We start from the raw sequence: 21,797 nt of genomic DNA, 5'->3' as shown, positions 1-21,797 counted from the left end.
ATCTACTAATTCACAAATCCCACAGCTAATTAACTTAATATAGCCATCACTACCAAACAATAATAAATCCTCACATATTAATTCCTTAATTATTGGACTAATTAACTCCAGATCACTAAAAACAAAACATCACCTTATACATGATACTATACTACAGAACAAATTTGATTTACTCTGCATCAAAGAGACATGGCTAGCTGAAGGAGAAGAAATGTACCTCGTATAATACTGCCCTATATGCTTCTCCTATCGCTACAATCATCGCGAAGGAAAAAAAAGGAGGCTTAGTCATAATCCACTGCACTGCATTAATATTAAATCTCAAATTTTTACCAGACAACAGTCCTTTAGAATTTATTCAATTCAAACTAAAAGTTAATCCCACCTTTGACTATCTTCCCCTTTACATCCCCCCTCCTATCATTTGCCAAACGCTTTCACATCTCCAATCCACCATTTTCGATTTCTGTACATCTACCTCTAATCCAATCCTCCAGGGCAACTTTAATGTCCATTTTGAAGACCATAAGAATGCCTCTACTGTTGAGCTCTCCACTAGAGATCTGCATGGGGATCGCGGGAATCCTGCGGGTCCCACGGGAATCCCCCTAGGTCGACGGGACTCCCATGGGAACCTCTCCAAGGCTGATGGGACTCCCACAGGGACCCCTCCCAGGCCCACGGGACCCCCACAGGGACCCCTCCCAGACCCACGGGACCCCCACCAGGCCCAAGGGACTCCCATGGGAACCCCTCCAAGGCTGACGGGATTCCCACGGAGATGGACCCAGAGTTCCTATCCTGAGGCCTAGCTAATTTCTGGTCTGGGTCCAGCGCCGAGCTGAGCTCCCAAGTCCCGACGAATTAGCAGCAACAGTCTCTGTCACGTAGGCAGTGATCTCAGCACATAGGCACACAGGCTCTGTGTGCCTACGCACTGAGCTCCATGCCTACGTGACAGAGACTGTTGCTGATTCGTGGGGAGGTGTCACGTGCAGGTTAGAGCGGGCGGACAGAGTCATCCTCCTCCCCCCCTCCCCGGAGCACTCACGCTTAACTCCCTCCTCAGTATCTGGGCCCGCATGCAGCCAGTGTAGGAGATGGCGAAGGGGAGTTTGCTAAGATCAAGAATCCTTTTTATTTGTTGTTAAAAAAATAAAATAAAATCACATACTCTTTTCCTGTATGCAAATTGAAATGCAATGAAGAGGAGGGGCCAAGGCTATGAAGACTCAGGGCTGCTGACTTTAGGAGGGGTGGTGGGAATGAATGTAGGGAAAGGTTTTTGTTTCCTGCTGGAACTCTTGAAGGGAGGCTCCTGTAGGTGGAGCGTCTCATCTCTGCTGCCTACCTCATCTTCCAGGCTGCAATGACGTCTCCTCCCAGCTCCTTTCTGGGGTGACTTTTTTTTTTTTTTCCTGTTTTGTAAACCAGAAGCCCTTATAGACAACAGGCCTAGGGAAGGATTCGAATAAGATTTCGGCATGCTCACAAAAGACGTCTTCTTCCTCACGTGTTTACAGGTATGGAGGAATACATCTCAGAATTCAACAGTAAAAATAAAATCTACTGTACGCAGTCAAGGTAAAATCATAAAATTGTGCGGAGGCAGGCAAGGAAACCGTGGTTGTTTTCCATGAGTAAACACGTGGGTGGGTACATTGTTATCGATTTGGCATCTATACAGTAAGGAGAAACCTGTTCTGGTTGTGAGAAGATAAACTTTTTACTGTTCTTGAAGCATATGTTGTTAACTGAAGGCTGAGCAATAAGGTGGCAGAGCTAATAAGGTACCAGAGTTGGGCAAGTTACTTTGTAAGAAATGAGTTCCTCTGGGAGGATGAGGTATAAAGGCATCCATGAGCCACTGAGGTGCCAGCATCTATGACTCAGGGATGCTACTGCTGCCTGCCAAGCTTGGTAAAAGTCCTCAGCTGAAAGCTTGGGGATCCTCATCAGCTGAGTATTTCTATTTTATATTTATATTAGAGGCTCTGGTAGAAACCCCTTTACAAAGTATGTATTCTCCCCAATTAATATTTCCAAATTAATAGTGTCCCTTAATTTATACCCATTAATATCTGGCCCTACCCACACTGCAGATCATACTCTTGATATGGTTCTTATTCATGTTCCATATAGCTCCAACTTTCATGTATCCACAATCAAACCAATACCATAGTCCAACCACTTTCTTATCTCTTTCACACACTGCCTGACGTCTCACTCACTAAAACATACTTCTAAAATAATAACTACTCGTGATTACAGCAAACTCGAATCTGTCAGCATAGCTATTGCTAGCAATCAGCATTTTCAGTTGGCATAACTAATGTCAGCAAAGGCCTATGGGAAATGATATCAATCTGACTCTGGCATGTGAATGCAGATAGACCCTGATGGTTTCATATAGCCCTAAAAGGTTTCATATAGCCCTAAAAGACGGTTTCAAATAGCCCTGATTAAATCATGATTACAAACCAACTTGTAGCTAAAAGGTGTTAATGTCTGAGGAGGATGCTTAGGACAATGGGTCCAGGTGCACAGATAACTACAGTTAATCAGAAACTATTGTCAGAGACATACTGGAAATCACACATGACTGCAGCCTATTCTTTTCCTGTCTAGCATGTTTAAGTTCTGTAAAAGCTCAATAGAGAATAAGTTTCCAAACTATAAAAGCCCCCTCGCAGCATCACTCCCCTCTCTTGGCTCTTGGCTCTGGTCTCTTTTGTCTATCCTGTTAGCTTGGGGCATCACCCTCCCCACCCCTCTTTTTCTCTCTTTCTTTGGCTCTCCCTGGAACTTCATGCTTCTCTGTCTCTTTTTATCTCTGGACTCTATAAGGCAGGGAACTGCTTTGCTCTCTCCTTAATTGTAATGCTTTTCTGTAAAACTATTTCTATAATATATTCTTTATGCCATCACCTCTGGCTGTGCTTCTTATTTGAGTCTACTTCCTGGTGAATCTTTGGTGAGGGAACTTAACCTGGGACCTGGCATTTGTAAGGGCACCTACCCTAACCCCTACAACCTAACATTGTGGGGGCCACTATCAAACCTTTCATTTTGTGGGCGCGTCTCGGTCCTTCCTGACAATTTCATCTGGGTAAGTAGAATTCAAAATTTTTTTTCTTGTATGCAATAGGCAGGATTTTTTTTTTCTTGTATGCACTGTGCAATAGGATTATGTATAGACAGAGTGAGATAGAAATCAAAAGACCTTGGAAAACCCTTAGATTGATTGTACTTTAGACTGGATGACACACTGGTGAAAAGTTCCAGTAATATTGTGGGGTTTTATACTTGGTGAGATTTTACTTATCAATATTTGTATTTTGATTGATAGAGTGAGATAGAAATCAAAAGACCTTCTGGAACCCTTATAATTGTTCTAGACTGGATGACACAGTTGTGAAAAGTTCCAGTAATATTTTGGGTTTTATATTTGGTGAGATTTTACTATCAAAAGTCTTTGTAGTTTACTTGTGCCAGTTTGCATTTTATGCTTTGCTATTATAGGCTTACTAGAGTGTGTTGCATGTAAGAATATTTGAGCTGCTCTGAACAAAAGCATGTTCCAAAGTTAATTAAGACACGCCGCATCTGTACTAATAACTTTTACTTTTTTTACCTTGTGCTTTTAATTCTATTTCTTGTCAGTCTCTGCCCTGGTGAAAGGCCCAGTGCACACTGGACTGGAACTGGCAGCTGACATCTCTGCTCTTCTAACAGACTTCTTATATTTTTTCCTGCTAAACTTCTGCCTGTAAATTTCAGGTACTAACCAGTGTGGGCATAAGTGTATTATTTATGCCAATGACTCTTGCCTAACACGCTTTACCTCGATTTTCTACCTATTAACTAAAGTCTCCCTCCTTCATAAGTGGGAGCATTTCAATCTCAAAGGCTACACACAGACAGGGACATTTAGAAGCCTATTCTCTCTGCCCACGAACCAAGGCAGACTTCTGCAGCCTCAAATATGAACCCTTTTGATTTTCAAGAACTCACAGATATTGTACACAAATATTTTGACAAGAAGGGGGGTCCATATGAGGGTAATTTTCCAGAACACACATGGCACGATATTCAGAAACAAATGGTTACTCATTCTCAGGAGTTTAGAAAGAAAACAAATAAACGAAAATGCCTTTTCATTCAAGGCCTCTGTAGAGGACTTATTAGCCTAAGACAAGAAAATACTGACTTGAACACTCGGTGCCATCAGCTGTCCAAAGACTTAGATGAGGCACAAATTAATATATCCATGGCTAAGAACCCAAATTGTTCAAGCTACAAATTCCTTTTTAGCTGTAAATGAACAATTAATAATAATAATAACTTTATTTTTGTATACCGCAATACCACAAACAGTTCAGAGCGGTTCACAATGCAAGAGACTGTACATACACAGCGAAGATACAATGCAAGGGAATGTACTATGCAGTTAAGAGCAGTTTACAATGCAGGGGATTGGGTGTTTATATAGCGAAGATACAATGCAGATTTACAATGCAAGAGCCTGTACATATATATATATATATATATATATATATATATATTAGAAGAGGCCAAGGCAGAATTAAAGTATTTAAAGTCAAAATGTGCCTCACAGGGACAGGTTAATGCTGTCTCCTCACAGATTCTGCCGTCTGCACCAGTGCCACCTTCACCATAGAATCCATGTAGTCAGTTTATAGAGAAACAGAACACCGTTTTTGTAGCAGGCCAGCGAAAAGGTAAACTAGTTACAGATGTAGAACAGGAAGAAGAACTGACAAATGAAGAGGAGGAAAATTCATTACCAGGCCAGAGCAATACCAATAGTACCCTTATAAGTGACACAGCTCCAGTAACTGTAGTGCTGCAGGGACATATGAAGGACAGTGACATTGAAAGAATAGTGGAAAAAGTGGGCCCTATGCCTTTTAACATAAATGAATGGTGCAAATGGGCTACTGACATACTGATTCACTGAGGTCTAGGGAAATACAAAAGGAACACTGCAGATTTTGATAAGCTTATGCACCTAGCCCTGGGTCCACATTATTATAAATTTGAATCTCTTGTTCATCCATACCAATTTGTAAAGATGGGCATCGAACAACTATTTTGCTGCACCTCTTTGCAAGTACTTAGAACTCTTTCATCCCTGACAACTGATACACTAGAGCAGTTTGCATATAGAGTGTGGGTAATCAACGCGGTACTTAACGAACATGAACACTGGCCCATTTCTTCAGATTATGGTCAGAGAGAACAAAAAGAATTTCTATTATAATTATTATCCCCCGAGATTACTAAACACCTTCTGTTGTTTTTGGAGGACCTTAAAACTACCCATTTTGACACTTTACTGCTCAGGATTGGGTCTGTGTGGAAGACCCAGCCAGCTCAAATTATTTCAGTATCAGAAGCTAGAAGGTGGCGTGCTGAGGGAGCACCCCAATACAAGAAAACACAACACACAGGAAATAGAGGGCATGGCAGATGTAGTTACAGAAACTCCTCCACTTACATTCCTTTCCATGAACTCAAAGACCAAAAGGAAAGATTAGAAAAAGAGAAAATTAAATGGGAACAGGATCGACATACAATGCAGATAGAATTGGACAGAGTAAAAAGTGATTTAACAGCTAGGAACAACAGTGCTAGTGCATAGGGATGTCCTGACTTTCTGTGTCCAAATACCAAGATGACTCAAACCTTCACTCTGCTCCTTATATTACATCTTTTGGAATACCCCAAGGTTCTATTCTATCACCTCTCCTATTTAATATCTTTCTTTCCCCATTACTCACTATCTGCCAATCATTAGGCTTCACCTCATTTTCATATGCAGACGACATCCAACTTCTTCACCCGCTTGACCCAGAAAAGGACGATGAAATTAAAGAAATTAACAGTAAACTAGAAAAAATTAAAACTTGGCTTAGTTCCAGTAAGCTATCTTTGAACATACAAAAAACACAAACAATGCTCTTTACTTGGAGAAAAGACATCGTTCCAAAATCCTCATTTTTACTCGATAATTCTCCAATTGTATCAGTATCATCACTAAAAATCTTAGGTGTAAGTATTGACTCCAACTTAAATTTCCATGACCACATCAACCAAATTGTCAAATCCTGTTTTTACAAACTCCGTCTTATACGTTCTATTTCCTCTTTTTTAGAGCCCAAATCCATTAGTATACTTACTCATTCTATGATAATATCAAAACTAGATTATTGCAACTCTTTACTTTTCAATATACCACAAAAGGAAAAAAAGAGGCTTCAAATTATCCAAAACACCGCAATAAAACTAATCCATAAAGCAAAAAAATATGATCATGTAACTCCATTACTGATCAAATCCCATTGGTTACCCATTAACCACCGAATCACTTTTAAAATAGCACTACTAATCTTCAAGACTATGGCATCTAATGAACCACAATTTATATCCAAAATGATTATTCCTTATCATTCTTCTCGATCCCTCCGATCTTTATCTCAAGATCTATTATCAGTCCCTTCTTTAAAAATAGTAGGCACAAGAAGAAACGAAATGTTCTCCGTTTTAGCACCTCAAACTTGGAATGCCTTGCCCCTCTATATAAGAAAAGAAAAAGACCTCAATTCCTTTAAAAAATCTTTGAAAACCTTTTTATTTAAAGATGCTTTTATTATTTAAAAATTTAAAATTCTGTTCAAAAATTTCTGTTTTTCAAGCTCAAAATTTTAATCTTCTAAATATATTTTTGCCCCTTCCCTATGTTTACCTTTAATGTTTCTTCCATCTTAGATTGAGAAAATTGTAACTGTGCCCCTTTTTCCCTAATGTGCCCCTTTTTCCCTAATGTACCTAGTTAGTGATGTAACCCCTTAAGTTCTAACATTGTATGTTATAAATTTTTGTTCTTTAAAAATTTGTTAAGATGTTTTGTTTTTAATACTGTTTGTTATCTTATATGATGTTTTAAATTGTACATCGCTTAGAAAGTGTTATAGGCGATTCATCAAATAAAATTGAACTTGAACTTGAACTTCACAGCCCTGCCGGACTCCTATCACTTTCCTGTGGACTCATTTTTGGAGACGCAGGATAAGGGAAAGAAGTCAGACTCTGAATTCAGCTTGAGGTATATGGCACCTTTGATATTGGACACTTGCGGCTGCCCCAATGTTAATACTACCATAGAGGGTCAGGATAAATTAACTTTGATTGATACAGGGGCTGGAATAAGTTTTACAGATAGAGCGCCTCCTACTGGAGATCAGAAAAATATGGAAATTTGTGAGATTCAGGGTCTAAATGACACAGCTTCAAAGTGTGTGTCTATCCCACAAAAGGAGAAAATGAAAGACATTGTAGAAACTAATGCCCGCACGAGTGAGAATACAGGCAAAGAAATAGTTGAGGTGGCTGGTCTTGCATTGGGTACAGGAATTCCAAATGCTTCTAAAACTTTGGTTCATGAGGTTATTCATATGCAGTTAGCCACGCAGTGTAGCATGCCAGTGCAGCAGCATGATCGTAGTGTAACTCACTCAGAGGCTGCAGATGTTTCAGTTTGGGCACAGGAGAAGTTAGATTGTGGAAAAAGGTACACAGAAATTTTGTTTGAGGCTGAAGATCCTCAACCACAAACACAGCATCCAGTACTTCCTCCAGCAACAGAACTAGTGTCTAAGATGGAGGAGAGGGGTCTGAGTGGACCTATCTCTTTAGCATGTGGCTCTCCAGCTTGGTCATTTGCTAAATCAGAGGGCTCCGTTAGGCTCACTATAGACTCTCGGGCCCTAACTAAGATTTCAAAGCCTGTAGTACCAGTGGCAGCCTCTTACTCTGACATTACTATGAAATTTAACCCTAAATGTGCATTTTTCTCTGTCCTAGACATGACTAATGATTTTCGGAATTTGCCCCTTGCCTCTGAATGCCAGGACATGACAGTGCAGACAAAAGAAGATACATCTAGCCTGCACCTGACCTCTCCACAGCAGTACCCACTCCTCAGAGTGCAGTGGGACCCAGGTGGCAGACATGTGGTCCAGGTCGGCTTGAATGGAACATGGATGAAGTTTGCTCTAAGTGACCTTGAGGATGCTGCCAATTTAAAATGTTTTTTTCTTTTTCTTAGCAGCAGTTCGGAAATGTACATAGCCATCCCAGACCAGTTTTGGCACAAAGATATTTCTAATGTATTCCAAGGATCCTCATTATCACTGCAGAGATAGAGACGCTCCAAAGAGACATTAGCTTTATGCCTTTTCTGAATATGAGATGGTTATGATATGCATTATTTGTACTACTCATGTGTTCATCTTTGTTTTGGTTTTCTATAAAAATGTGTTTATTTGCAGAGTTAAATTCAGCCCTGCACACTTGACAGATGGAAGAATAGCTTCAAGCCTAAAACTTTGTGTTTTATGTTTTGTCTGTGCCATGTGGTCTGTGTTTTGTCTACTTGTTTTAGTTTAGTGGGTACCCCAGGATACATAACATTGGCCATTTCTAGAGCTCTTTTCCCACTTTTTACTAGCCTAATTGCGCAATGTTCTTTTTACTTATAGCTTTCATATTCTAAATGTAGCTTAGTTAGAGGTTATATGTTTAAGAAAAGGTTATACAGTGTTTATTCTATGGTGCTCACTAGATATGAACCATTCAGTATACATTTCTGACATATTTTTTTAAATACAATCAGTACATAATTATGGTCTCTCTGAAGTGCCATAATAGTTGCATGCAGCACACAAAATTATATATTTTTGGAATGTCCGATTAAGAACCTTAAGTAACTGAATAGTGTCTCTCTTTTGCCATAACTATACCAAGTAAATGCATTAATATTGTCACATCTTGCCACATTCAATACAGGCAACCTGGTCTCTCTCTCTCTCTCTACATTCAGTACAGACAACATGGTTTCTCTCTTGTTTTCTATCTCTTATTTGGATCACACGGGAGTACAGCTGCTGAATGATATCTGGACTCTTTTCAAGCCGGTGTATCCCTCCCTGTATGCACAGACATCATTTAATCCCAAGGGTGAACACCACCAGTTTCCAGTGACTAACAGATCCTGTGCAGACATCATTTCATCCCAAGTTTGCATCTCACCAGTTTAAAGAGACTGTCAGTTCCTGCTGGACTAATTCATCTTTCTGCACCCTGACTGCAAAGATCTACTCCTCTACTTCCTCACACATGCTGTACAAAATGTTTCCTGTTCATTGTTTCCCCGGATTCAGGACAGCCACCTTCTTAAGAACGCTTTGCTGTACAGTTCAACCTATTTACTGAACAATACCTGGTGTAGTCATTCACCTCTGTCCTCCATCAGCATTACTGGGACAACCTATTCCATTCCAGACTTTATTTCATATGCTGTGCATCCACTACTTCTTGGAATGGGGAACGAGACATTTCACAAGCTGCTGAACTTTACTGAACTCCATACTTACATTGAACAACTTAAGAAAACCTCCAAATAAGTGAATCATACTATCACTTTTGAAAATGGCCAGATTGCACACACTGTAGAAAATTTGCTACAAGATGCTCATGTCTCAGTTTGGGAACTTCTCTTTGGGTATTCGCCCACTGCAATACACGTATTTAATGTTTTAATTCACCCTATCATTATCTTAATTATTGTACAAATTTTGTTATGTATTGTTATGATTTTCCTTTGCTACATGTACATTTCTTTATCTCACAAAGTTCCTTCTAGCTTTTAGGACAGTTATACATGTATTTCCAGTATCTTCTCTGACACTTGCTAATTTGGTTTTAATTTGGCATGGCCTATTGCATTGCACACCAGAGTCAGATATAATATAATATATTATCTCATATCCCATACTTGTATACTCTCTCATGACATCTTGGTACCTTTATGCCTAAACCTCCTGAGAAAGCTTCCTGCATCCCTTATGCACTGTTCATTCGCTCAACGACGGGTAAGATATCGCATCTTGGGTTTCCCCGCCCAGATGAATGTACAACCTAAGACAGAGGTTTGAACTCATAATGGGAACTGTTTATCTTCATAGCTTGAAGATTCTGCAGGACAGGGGATGTGCTGATATAATGTTGGAGGTAAGAGAGGCATCGGCGAAGGGCAGACTGGATGGCTTTAGAAGGGCACCGCAAGCTTGCCTTCATTTCAAAGAATAAAAATAAAAAAGTATGGGAGATGTCAGCATAGCTATTGCTAGCAATCAGCATTTTCAGTTGGCATAACTAATGTCAGCAAAGGCCTATGGGAAATTATATCAATCTGACTCTGGCATGTGAATGCAGATAGACCCTGATGGTTTCATATAGCCCTAAAAGGTTTCATATAGCCCTAAAAGACGGTTTCAAATAGCCCTGATTAAATCATGATTACAAACCAACTTGTAGCTAAAAGGTGTTAATGTGTTAATGTCTGAGGAGGATGCTTAGGACAATGGGTCCAGGTGCACAGATAACTACAGTTAATCAGAAACTATTGTCAGAGACATACTGGAAATCACATATGACTGCAGCCTATTCTTTTCCTGTCTAGCATGTTTAAGTTCTGTAAAAGCTCAATAGAGAATAGTTTCCAAACTATAAAAGCCCTCTCGCAGCATCACTCCCCTCTCTTGGCTCTGGTCTCTCTTGTCTATCCTGTTAGCTTGGGACATCACCCACCCCACCCCCCTTTTTCTCTCTTTCTTTGGCTCTCCCTGGAACTTCATGCTTCTCTGTCTCTTTTTATCTCTGGACTCTGTAAGGCAGGGAACTGCTTTGCTCTCTCCTTAATTGTAATGCTTTTCTGTAAGACTATTTCTATAATATATTCTTTATGCCATCACCTCTGGCTGTGCTGCTTATTTGAGTCTACTTCCTGGTGAATCTTCGGTGAGGGAACTGAACTTGGAACCTGGCGCCTACCCTAACCCCTACAACCTAACATTGTGGGGGCCACTATCAAACCTTACAGAATCTTCCTCCATCTCTTCTAATTTCCACTTAAATTTAGAGGCCTTGTCTGATTCCACAATGAATGAGAAAGCATCCGCCTGGAATACAGCAATATCTAATCTCTTAGGATAAAAACTTTTATTGGAAAATCTTACACTGTAACTTTGGCAAATTGTAACCTGTTAACTGTATATTTTTCCTTTTTTGTTTATTTCCTCTAAGAAAAATTGTAACTTTACTCCCATTCCACCCTAACTCATGTTAGTCTTATTATCAAGAATTATGTTATTTGGTTTGTCTTTTTTGTAACTTACTTCTTTTTTAAAATTTTGTACATCGCTTAGTAAATCGAATAAGCGATTCATCAAATATTAATAATAAAATTGAAACTTAACCTGTAATCCATTCTAAGCAGGGCAGGATTAATTTGTCGAGGGCCCCTAGGCACACATGTACACTGGGCCTCCTGCCCCGCCCCACCCCACCATGTGCCCAGGCGGAAACAGGAAGCTTCGTCAGAGGGAAGCTTTGGGCAAGCAACACCGCTTGCAAAATTACAGTTCCTGTTGCCTTTCTTACCCGCGTTGCTTGCTTGTCTTTCCATCGATTGAGGGGGGGGCGCGTTGCTGATCGGGAGCCCCACGTTACCGATTTATGCTGGAGGGGCCCATCTCCGTTTGGAAAAAACATTGTTGATGCCCTCCTTCATCGGGGCCCCTTGACCATTTCACACCCTAGGCATGTGCCTGCTGGGCCTATTGGTTAATCCTACCCTGATTCTGAGTTCATTGGGGTGAACAGGATAGAAAAATAATTTTTTTTAAGTTTTACCCACCTCTTTTCTACATAGAACATAAGAGTTGCCATACTGCGAAAGACCAAAGGACCATCAAGCCCCGTATCCTGTTTCCAACAGTGACCAACCCAGGTCCCAAGTACCTGGCAGAAACCCAAAGAGTAGCAACATTCCAGAGCTGAGATTGTGATGTCATAATGCCTCATTCCACCAATAAGAGCCAACCTCATCAGTGATGTCACAATGGCTCGATTGTCCTATACTTGGCTCACATAAGAACATAAGACTTGCTATACTGGGACAGACCGAAGGTCCATCAAGCCCAGCAGTCTTTTTCTAACAGTGGCCAATTCAAGTCCCAAGTACCTAGCTAGATCCCAAGTAGTAAAACAGATTTTATGCTGCTTATCCTAGAAATAAGAAGTGGATGTTCTCAAGCCATCTTAATAATGGCATATGGACTTCTCTTTTGGGAAATTATTTAAACCTTTTTAAATCCCTGCTAAGCTAACTGATTTCACCACATTCTCCAGCAATGAATTCCAGAGTTTAATTACATGAGTAAAGAAATATTTTCTCCAGTTTGTTTTAAATCTATTACTTAATAGTTTCATCATATGCTATCGTATTGTAGCTACATCACCCAGATGTTCTCATTCAACTAACAACTTCTTTGGGTATCCTTTCCCTCTTGACAAATGTAGATTTTTTAAGCCTTACCACCTATGTCGCCTTATTGAACCCCACAGTCCAATGATCCCTGAATACCAGTATGGTCCCATAAAGAGGGGGAGAAGGGGGAAAATACAAAAATACAGTTGATGGAATTTAACTTATGGCAGCTGTTGTTAGTATATGTTGACATTTATAGGTTATAAATCTTGTTTGACATTTTTAACTGAGATTAAAACAGAAGACGGCTTGAGGGAACAGTGAGAGCCTAGATGAATGAGGGACAGACTGTGGGCAGGGAGATAGAAGGAAGATAGTTAACTGATCATCTTTAAACTGGAGGAAGGAAGAGAGAGCAGGCTTCTGAAGGGAAGTGGAAGGGCAAATATGGGGGACAGTGGGGAGAACAGCTACAGTTCTAGTCTCTCTTCCTTGTTTTGCCTCCTGTCTAGCTCAGAGGAGCCAATGCAGAAGTTGATGATGAAAGTTTCTCAGCCCCTGGTGAAGGCCCTGGAAAAGCTGAAGCTAGATTCAGAAGAGAAGTCCACAGAACATGGTAAAGTCACATGTAGAGATGGAAATGTGTTGGGATGATTATGTTTGATGATTTGGCACCGAGGCTATTGGGAGTTCTGGAGTACTAGATGTCCTGCTCAAGGAGAAAGACTTGTAATATATGCTTCCTTACTTTACCACCAACTCAGCTGGAATGGACACAAAAAAAGCAATTCTATAATTTAGCTCCTTGCATTTACCCCTTGCATACATAAATGTCTAGGATACACTTACTGGCAAAAGTGCAGGTGCAGCTCCTAAGCGCTTTTCTGTACTGGGATATCTAACGTAGATAATATGTACATGCAACATGGCGTACGCATGGCTGGGGCTCCCAGAATACTGGATGGCAGGTACAGCTCTGCCATACTTAGGTGCCCACACTTATGCTAGTTTCAAGTTTATTAAGGCTTAATATACCGCTTTTCAATTTCAAAGCGATTTACAACATTCATATCTTTAAAAATTAAAAACAACACAATTGTAGACATAAAGACTTAGGTAGACCAATCTCATGAACAACTACAAAACACACAAGAGGGGAAAAGGGGGGGTACATTGCTAAAATAAGAAGGTGGTAGAGAAGGAAAAGAGAAAAGGGCAGGCTGCATTGTATAGGATAAGTTCATAAGAACATAAGCAGTGCCTCTGCTGGGTCAGACCAGAGGTCCATAACGCCCAACAGTCCGCTCACGTGGCAGCCCATCAGGTCCAGGACCTGTATAGTAATCCTCTATCTATACCCTTCTATACCCTTTTCCTTCAGGAAATTATCTAATCCCTTCTTGAACCCCAATACCGTACTCTGTCCTATCACACCTTCTGGAAGCGCATTCCAGGTGTCCACCACCCTTTGGGTGAAGAAGAACTTCCTAGCATTGGTTCTGAATCAGTCCCCTCTTAATTTTTCTAAATGCCCTCTTGTTCTTGTGGTTTTCGAACATTTGAAGAATCTATCCCTCTCCACTTTCTCCATACCCTTCATGATCTTGTAAGTCTCTATCATGTCCCCTCTAAGTCTCCGCTTCAAGGTTTAGGTCTTGTATGCTTCTTGAACAAGAGAATTTTTGAGCATTGATTTGAATTTGGGAAGGTTGGATTCATGCCTAAGAGTGCATTTTACAACGTTGGGGGCTACCACGGCAGTTACCTAAGTGTTATGCATGCCAGCACTAGGTTACTACATCCCCTCAGGGCATCCAAATGCAGGTGCCCAGGTGTAGAATTGCCCACCAGAAGTTAGGCACATAAGAGTTCTCACACTAGGTCAGGCCAATGTTCCATCTAGTCCAGTGGCTAAACCAGGTCACAAGTAACCAGCAGCAGAGCCAGTTCAAAACATGGATCAGGTGAGGCACTAGCTTGGGAAACCACAGCTTAAGGGTGCCAAAAGCCTGCCTCACCTGCTCAGCCTTCACAGGAGTGAGTGTGCTTTACTTTCACCACTGTGCTCTCACATACTGAGCACCCTTCTTTAGCTCTCCCTACTTCCACTGTCTGGCTTCTCCCAGCTCTCACCCCCCTCACCCCTCCTGCTTTCACGTCAGGAGCCTGCTCCACCGAGGCGTGCGAGCACTGCTCCGCCCCCCCCCCGAGCCAGCAGGGTTCTTCTTGATTTAGAGCAGCAGCGGGCCCAAAAAAGCACGTCGGGAGCCTGCTCCACCGAGGCATGCGAGCACCGCTCCGCCCCCCCCCCCCCCCCCGAGCCAGCAGGGTTCTTCTTGATTTAGAGCAGCAGCGGGCCCAAAAAAGCACGTCGAGAGCCTTTTGGAGCAGAATTGAGGGCACTTCTTGTTGTCCTCTGCGGCGAGGGGGTCCCTTGTTGGGAGGCCCCATTTGTGGAAGAGATCCTGGGCTACCTCCGGATGGAGGGACCATTCGTGGGGATCCAGCTTTCTGCTGAGGCTGTCCGCTAGGGCGTTGTTCAGGCTCAGGAGGTAGGTGGCATGGATGAGAATATTGGTTGATAAAGCAAATGTCCAGATTTTTTGGGCTTCCCTGCAGAGGGTGAGTGAGCCCGTGCCTCCCTGCTTGTTGATATAGAACATTGCCACCTGATTGTCTGTCTGGATCAGTAAGGTCTTGTTGGAGATCCAGGGAGCAAAGGCTTGTAGGGCATTCCCAATTGCCCTGAGTTCTAGCGGGTTGATGAGTTGTTTGGCCTTGGAGGGTGACCAGGGGTTCTCAGATGGAGGAGGTGGGCTCCCCACCCCTGTTTTGAGGCATCTGTGGTGAGTGTCAGTTGGTGTTGTGGCTGCTGGAAAAGCTTGCCCGTGTACAAATTCTGTTGTTGTGTCCAACACTTGAAGTTGTTGCAAATTTTCTGATCCATTGGGACTCTGAGACAGAGGCTGTGTGTGTTGGTTCCAATTCTTTCTGAGGAACCACTGAAGGGGGTCGCATGTGGAGTTTGGTGCGTGGGACAACATGCACGGAGGCTGCTTGATGGCCCAGGAGGCGTAGTATTGTTCTTGCTGTGAATGTGTGTGTCTCTGATATTTGCTGAACCAGTTTTTTGTATTGCTTGTCCCCTTGAGTGGGGCAGAAAAGCTGCATTCAGGGGCGTGCAGATCCTTGCCCCAATGAATTCTATTGATTATGCTGGTTGTAGCACGGATTTTTTTGGTGTTTACCCCTGGGATTGCAGGAGTGACATCGTTGTATTGACTGCTGTTGTCGTTTTCCAGGCTGATGGACTCTCCAGCAGCCAGTCGTCCAGGTAAGGGAACACGCATATGGCGCTCTTGCGGAGGTGTGCCGCTGCTACCATGACATATTTTGTGAAGACTCTCGGTGCAGAGGAGAGTCCAAAGGGGCAGGACCCTGTATTGGAAGTACTGGGTTTGGATCCTGAACCGCAGAAACATTCCTTGGGAGGAGTGCATAGGGATGTGTGAATACGCATCTTGGAGGTCCAGTGAAGCCAGCCAGTCGTTCTTTTGAATTAGTGGTAGGATTGTTCTTAAGGAGTGCATACAAAATTTCTCCTTGGTTACATACTTGTTTAGGCCTCGTAGGTCTAGGATGGGTCTGAACCCTCCTGTCTTTTTGGGATTGAGAAAATAGTGGGAGTAGAACCCTTGGTTGTGCTGTGACTTGGATACTGGTTCTATTGCTCTTGCTTGAAGGAGAGCTTTGATTTCTCTGAGGATGAGTTCTTTGGTGGGTTGGCTGGCGGGTGTGTAGCACCCATTTTTCTGTTGTTATCTTCTCCTAGGCTTTGTTGAATGCGGAGAGGCGGCCCCCAACAGGGGTGGAGGGCCTTGTTGATGAGTCAAAAGCGGTGGTGGAAGTAGCTGGCTTCTGCTGTTTTCCCTCCCTCTGGCGCTGCCTTTGCTGGTAAGGGGCGCTGCAGGGTTGTGCTTTCTGTCTGTGGGACGACCCTCTTGTCTGGTTGTCGAAGCGCCTTACGGTGTTATTTTATCGGCGACAGTGGTTGGTGCTAAGCCGCCTTGATGCCGGGAGTTTTTACGAAGCCATCTGAGGAGAGGGTTTGGAGAGTTGTGCAATTGGCTTTCATTATGTCCACTGTTTCCGTGACTTTGTCTCCGAATAAGTTCTCCCCTGAGCAGGGTGCATCTGCGATACGCTCATGGGTGTCCTCGCATAGGCCCAATGCCTGCAGCCATGCCAGGCGTCTGGATGCTATGGCCACTCCGGCCGTGCGGGCAGATGTTTCAAATGCATCAAAAGTCGCTTTTAACATGTGTTTTCCGCATTCCTCCATATCCTGTAATATGGGGACTATGCAGGCTTTTCCCTCGGGGTGTAGCGTGTCTAGGGTTTCCTCTATTTTCCTCCGGAGGGCATCATTGTACAGGGTAAGGTGGAACAGGTGAGAGTCAATTTTGGCATTCAGTATGGAGCCATGGTGGACCTTTTTGGCGGTAGCGTCCAGGGTCCTGTGTTCTTTGCCCGGAGGGTCGTTGGCCTGTAGGCGATTGCTCTTAGCTTTCTTAAGGGCACTTTCTACTATGATGGACTGGTGAGGGAGCTGTGGTTTGTCAAAACCCAGTGCCTCGCTGATTTGGTATTTTTTGGTCTAGCCTCCTGGACACAGCCGGGCCTGACCGTGGGGTTTTCCGGATCTGGTCCTGGCAATCTAGTAGCATTCTGTGAGCTGGTAGTGCGGCTATGGCCTTTTGCAACTTTAGGTATTTCAGCAGTCCCGGTGCTTCTTCTGTCGCCTCTAGCACCTGTACTGGGGTGAGTGCCGGCTTGGAAACTACCTTCTGGAGGAACTTTGGATAAGTGAGGTCCTCCGCCGGCATGTTGGACTGTGTTGTCCCAGACGCGTGCTCTGTGTCTGGGGTGTCTTGGGTTGTTAATGTTGAAGCATAGCTTTGCTGGTAGCGCCCACTGCGTTCGGAGGCATAGCCGTCTGTGGCTGGAGAGTGTGATGCGGCTGTTTATGCTCCCTGCCTCCATGTTGCCGGTGGTTGCAGTATCTGTTCTGCATTCGGTGCTGAGCTCTTGCTCTGCGCCCTTTGCCCTGAGAGTTGCTGTGCGATGAATCTGTTGAAAAAGTCTAACAATTGTCTGTGAGCGGTAGGAGTGGTCAGTTGACGTGGCTGGATGTTGGGATCTGCGGCCGATGCACGTGGGTGGTCAGCCGGCTGATGGGGTCTGCCCCTGCTCCCACGATCTTTCGACCTTCTGCGCCTCCGCCGTCTTGGTGAGGCTGTTGCTGATGATGATGAGGAGGAGGGGGAGGAAGATGTTCTGTCTCCTTCATGTTCCCTCCTTGCAGGTTCTGCTGTGTTGGCTCCTGTGAGGCACATTGTCCTGTGCCTTTAGGTGTGCAGAGTTCTTTTCCATGCTTGCAAAGGCACTGTCTGTATCCAGGCTTGCCTTTTTGCTGTGTCTGTGCCTTTAAGGGGGCGGGGCCCAGTGCACTGATATCATCCTGGGATGAGATCGAGGCAGTTTGAATTTCGGGGCTGCAGGCATAGCATGGCTTTAATGGCCGCATGGCTTCGATTTTGAAATCGGAGCAGTCCCGAGTTGGTGCAGCTGGAATGGCCGGCGGAGGGGATAGGAGACCCTCGGCCGTTTTTGCCACTGTCTGCACTTCTATGCTCTACCCTAGGCCATGGAGCAGCCGTCGGGGAGCTATCCTGTAGTCGGAAAGTTTCAGGAGCAGTCTACTCTGTTTTTGCTGGGCTTCCTGAGGCAGCAGGTAAGCAGGGGCTGCTTTTTGGCTGCATTTATTTATTTATTTTTTTCTTCTTCCTTCGCTGGTCTTCCCCCATGGTGTGCAGTTTTTGGAGCCGATTTCTTCTAGCCCTCTGAGACATTTTTAGGCACTGAGGGCAGGCTGCCATGAGGTGTGCTTCTCCTAGGCAATGGATACACACCTCATGGGGGTCCAAGGAGCTCCTTTTTCGTTTGCAGTCCGGGCACTTCTTGAAACCTGGTTTTCCTGCAGGCTTTTCGTTTTTTTGTTTTTGTTTTGCCATTCTTCTTCTTTTCTTTCTTTCTGGGTTTTTTGTTGTTGTTTTTTGTTTTTTTTTGAATGGAGAGCTATGATCCGTCCGTTTGGGAAGGGCGGATTAACTAAACTGGATTAGTGAGGGACAGCACAGGTATATATAGGGCTACCTGCACATGCTCAGATGAGGCTCCTAAAGCCTCACCTGAGCTCTGGGAGAGCAAATCCGAATTGGGAACTTAGATGACGTCACCAAAAGTGGGGCTGACTTATACTGCTTGTCCATGGAGAATACCTCTTATCCAATATCTCCTCCCACTGCTGCTTATATTTCAAAGGAGGGAGATGTGCCAATTGAGCCTGATATAGCTTGGTAATACTACCACTACCCCCCATCACCACCTTCCCAAAGACAGTTGTTCAGATCAGGCAAGGCTTTCCAGCGGAGAAAGCTTTCAAGTTGCCTATAATGAAATAATTCTCTGGGTAACAGGCCATATTCATCCATCAATGTGAACACGGAATAAGCTTCTCATCCTCCAGAGAGCAAAGGCCCTTCCTATCCCAGAATTGAAAGACCTGATCAAGCTCCTCTGGTAGAAAATGTAGTGCATATGTGATGGTTGTCCCGAGAAAATAAAGCTGCCCCCCAAAACACCAAATACACACCCTCACCCACAGAAGTAACATATAGCTTATAATGAGATTATCCATTTTAGCGATATCATTTAATAAAGGTGTCTGAAGCCAAGGCATCATCCACAACGGTGCTCTACCCAGAATCTCCTGTTCCATATGCACGCAAGTTTTACCATGATCCCTCTTCCAAATAGTTAAATAATGAAGTTGCATAGCCTGATAGTAGTAATGAAAGTGAGGGACTGCCATACCACACAGACAACTAGACTGATAAAACATTCCGCGAGCCACCCTTGGAGTCTTATTATTCCAGATATACGCATATACCTTTCTTTCCAAGCGAGGAAAGAAATTCCCTGGCAAAGCTATGGACATAGCAAAAAAAAAATAAAGCATCCGTGGGAGCACCACCATTTTCACCGCATGTACTCTACCAAGCCAAGAAATATTAAGGTGCTGCCATTTCTCAAGATCCCTCCAAATAGAGCTAAGGGCAGATGGGTAATTCACTGCATACAACAGACTTAGATTTTTAGTGAGATTAATCCCCAGGTATCATAATACGCCCTGCGCCCATCTAAACTGATAGGTAGAGGAGATCACCTGGCGATCCGCCTTCGACAGAGCGAGATCCAGAAGTTCTGACTTGGAAATACTGATTTTAAAGCCCGATACATGGCCAGAACCGTCCAAAATCTCCACCACCGCTGGGAGCGACAAAACAGGTTCCCTCAAAGTAAAGAGGACATCATCTGCTGATAAAAGCAGTTTAGTTTCTATACCACCACAAAGTATCCCCTGAACATACTGAGACTGCCGGATCAATTGCGCCAAGGGTTCCATCATCAACGCAAACTATACCAAGGAGAGCGCGCACCCCTGCCTAGTACCCCTACCCAACGCAAAACTCTCCGTATAACTTCCATTGATATTTAACGCATATAATGCCCACAGCCAGTGAAGAAAGTGCCCATTGATACCTGCTTTATCCAATAAATAGGGCCAGTAGACCCTATCAAACGCCTTTTCGGCGGGAGTCATAGTACCAATCTTGCAGTGTTCCATAATCTGAGTCCAACTGTCTTCCCTCAGCACAGCCTCTTCCCCACTGCTGGAAATCTTTGACACCTCATGAACCATTTCATTGATATACCTCTCAATCTCAAGGATGCTTCTTAGTCTTGCCACCTCTTAGCTCAGTTCCTTTACTTCCTTAATGATGTAACATTTTCTGTCTGTACAGACAGAAGCTGTAGCCTGAGCAGCAGCTTTAGTAACACGATGTTTCCTAGCCATAATGTGGTTGCAGAAGTACTTACACCTTGAAGAAAAAAGAAAGAACAGAAAAACCCTACTAAAGCAATGCCCTGTTCCTAGTTGGTTGAAGAATTAAAAAAAACCTCTGTCTTGAGGTGGGCTGGTGGAAATTAACCTCAAGGGTTACCTGTAGAGTCTGATATTTAAAATAAAATCTTCATAGTTCAGTCTTAAACTAAAAGGCTGAAATCAGCCAGAGGTCTCTTCTCAAGGAGCACTTTTCAGTTAGGGTGAGAGGATTCACCCCCCCCCCCCCCCATGAAGTATAGCGTGCTTAGCCTGATTTAAGAGTTTTCCAGGCCTCTTTCCCACTTACTACTCCCCAAAATCTCAAAAAGGTCTTAAACAGATCCAAAGAAGACATTTAGTCAACAGTTCTCTCAAGCAAATATATGCAAATTTTATATGCAGTTCACAGGGTTGCTGTGAAAACTGTCTTTAATGCTGAGCCTCTACAACCTCTCTCTTAGAACCAGGCTTACTACGGGTTAGGCACTAGGCCAGCATTCCTCCCCTCAAGGGTCACCTGTGGAATCTGATCTCTAAGAAAGTCCTTGGAGTTCAGTCTTACAGACTGGAGGTCCTCGGAGCAGGTGGAACCGGTCCCAACTTGTGAAAAAGGTTCTGGATGGGTTAGGGGGAGCATCTGGTGACAGGAGAGAGTGGGCATCCCTCCTACCGCTTTTTTTTTTTTGTGGAAGGGAGGAGAGGGTAAGGGATGGTTTGGGGGATGGCATGGGAAGGGGGGGTCTGTTGGCAGGATGGAGTGGGCATCCCTCCTGCCATTTTCACTATTGCAGGGGGGTGGGTCAGTTCCTGGTGCTGGTTCATTTCAAGACAATCCAAGAATGTAAGACTTGAAAAAAAAATTATAAAATATTTTGATACCCACCAGACAGGATTCAACAAGGAACTTGGTTTTCTTTCCCACTATAAAGAAACTTGAACTGCTTTGACACCTCTCTGTTTCCTAATTAACAAAGATCTTGGTTTTGTTACCTACTGCAAATAAATTCAAACTGTTTTGTCACCTCTTTGGTCTAGATTCACTAACCGTACCGATCCGTGGGCGATCTGATCCGATCCATGGCTGAGTGACCGATTCACAACGAGTCTGCATGCAAATTGACTTGATCGGAGGCATGCCCCACAGCGAGTGCACAGATCACTGCAGAGCAATCCAGATGCATGCGCAAACCATCTTTTCTGCCTGTAGATGGTCTGTGCATGCACTTGCTCTCTGTGGTATAACTTTGCTTTTTTTCATTTGGGGGGCTTTTACTCGCGAGCCCGTGGTTTTAATCCACAGGTTTAAAGCAGGGATGCACTGCGGCGTGTTCTGGAACAGAACAGAACACGCCCTAGTGCAGCCCCGCTTTAAACCCACGGGTTAAAACCACGGGCTCACACTGCAGGGAAGGACAATCCCTGGTGGCGGCA

At 43.6% G+C, this 21,797-nt stretch overlaps 1 protein-coding gene across 5 annotated transcripts in view; it reads left to right on the top strand.

Annotated features, from left to right (window-relative positions):
• Positions 1-21,797, top strand: part of ITGB1BP2 (integrin subunit beta 1 binding protein 2) — a 123,529-nt gene that overhangs the window by 42,296 nt on the left and 59,436 nt on the right. For all 5 annotated transcript variants that reach the window (XM_033946780.1, XM_033946783.1, XM_033946782.1 and 2 more), the window contains exon 5: positions 12,868-12,971. In XM_033946780.1, coding sequence (XP_033802671.1) covers positions 12,868-12,971 — 104 coding nt within the window. The remainder of the gene's footprint in view (positions 1-12,867; positions 12,972-21,797) is intronic.

This window comes from Geotrypetes seraphini, chromosome 5 (genome assembly GCF_902459505.1).
Source record: "Geotrypetes seraphini chromosome 5, aGeoSer1.1, whole genome shotgun sequence".
In the NCBI taxonomy this organism is placed as follows: domain Eukaryota; kingdom Metazoa; phylum Chordata; class Amphibia; order Gymnophiona; family Dermophiidae; genus Geotrypetes; species Geotrypetes seraphini.
Note: the sequence above shows the minus strand (reverse complement) of the source record. Positions and strands in the feature narration are given on the sequence as shown.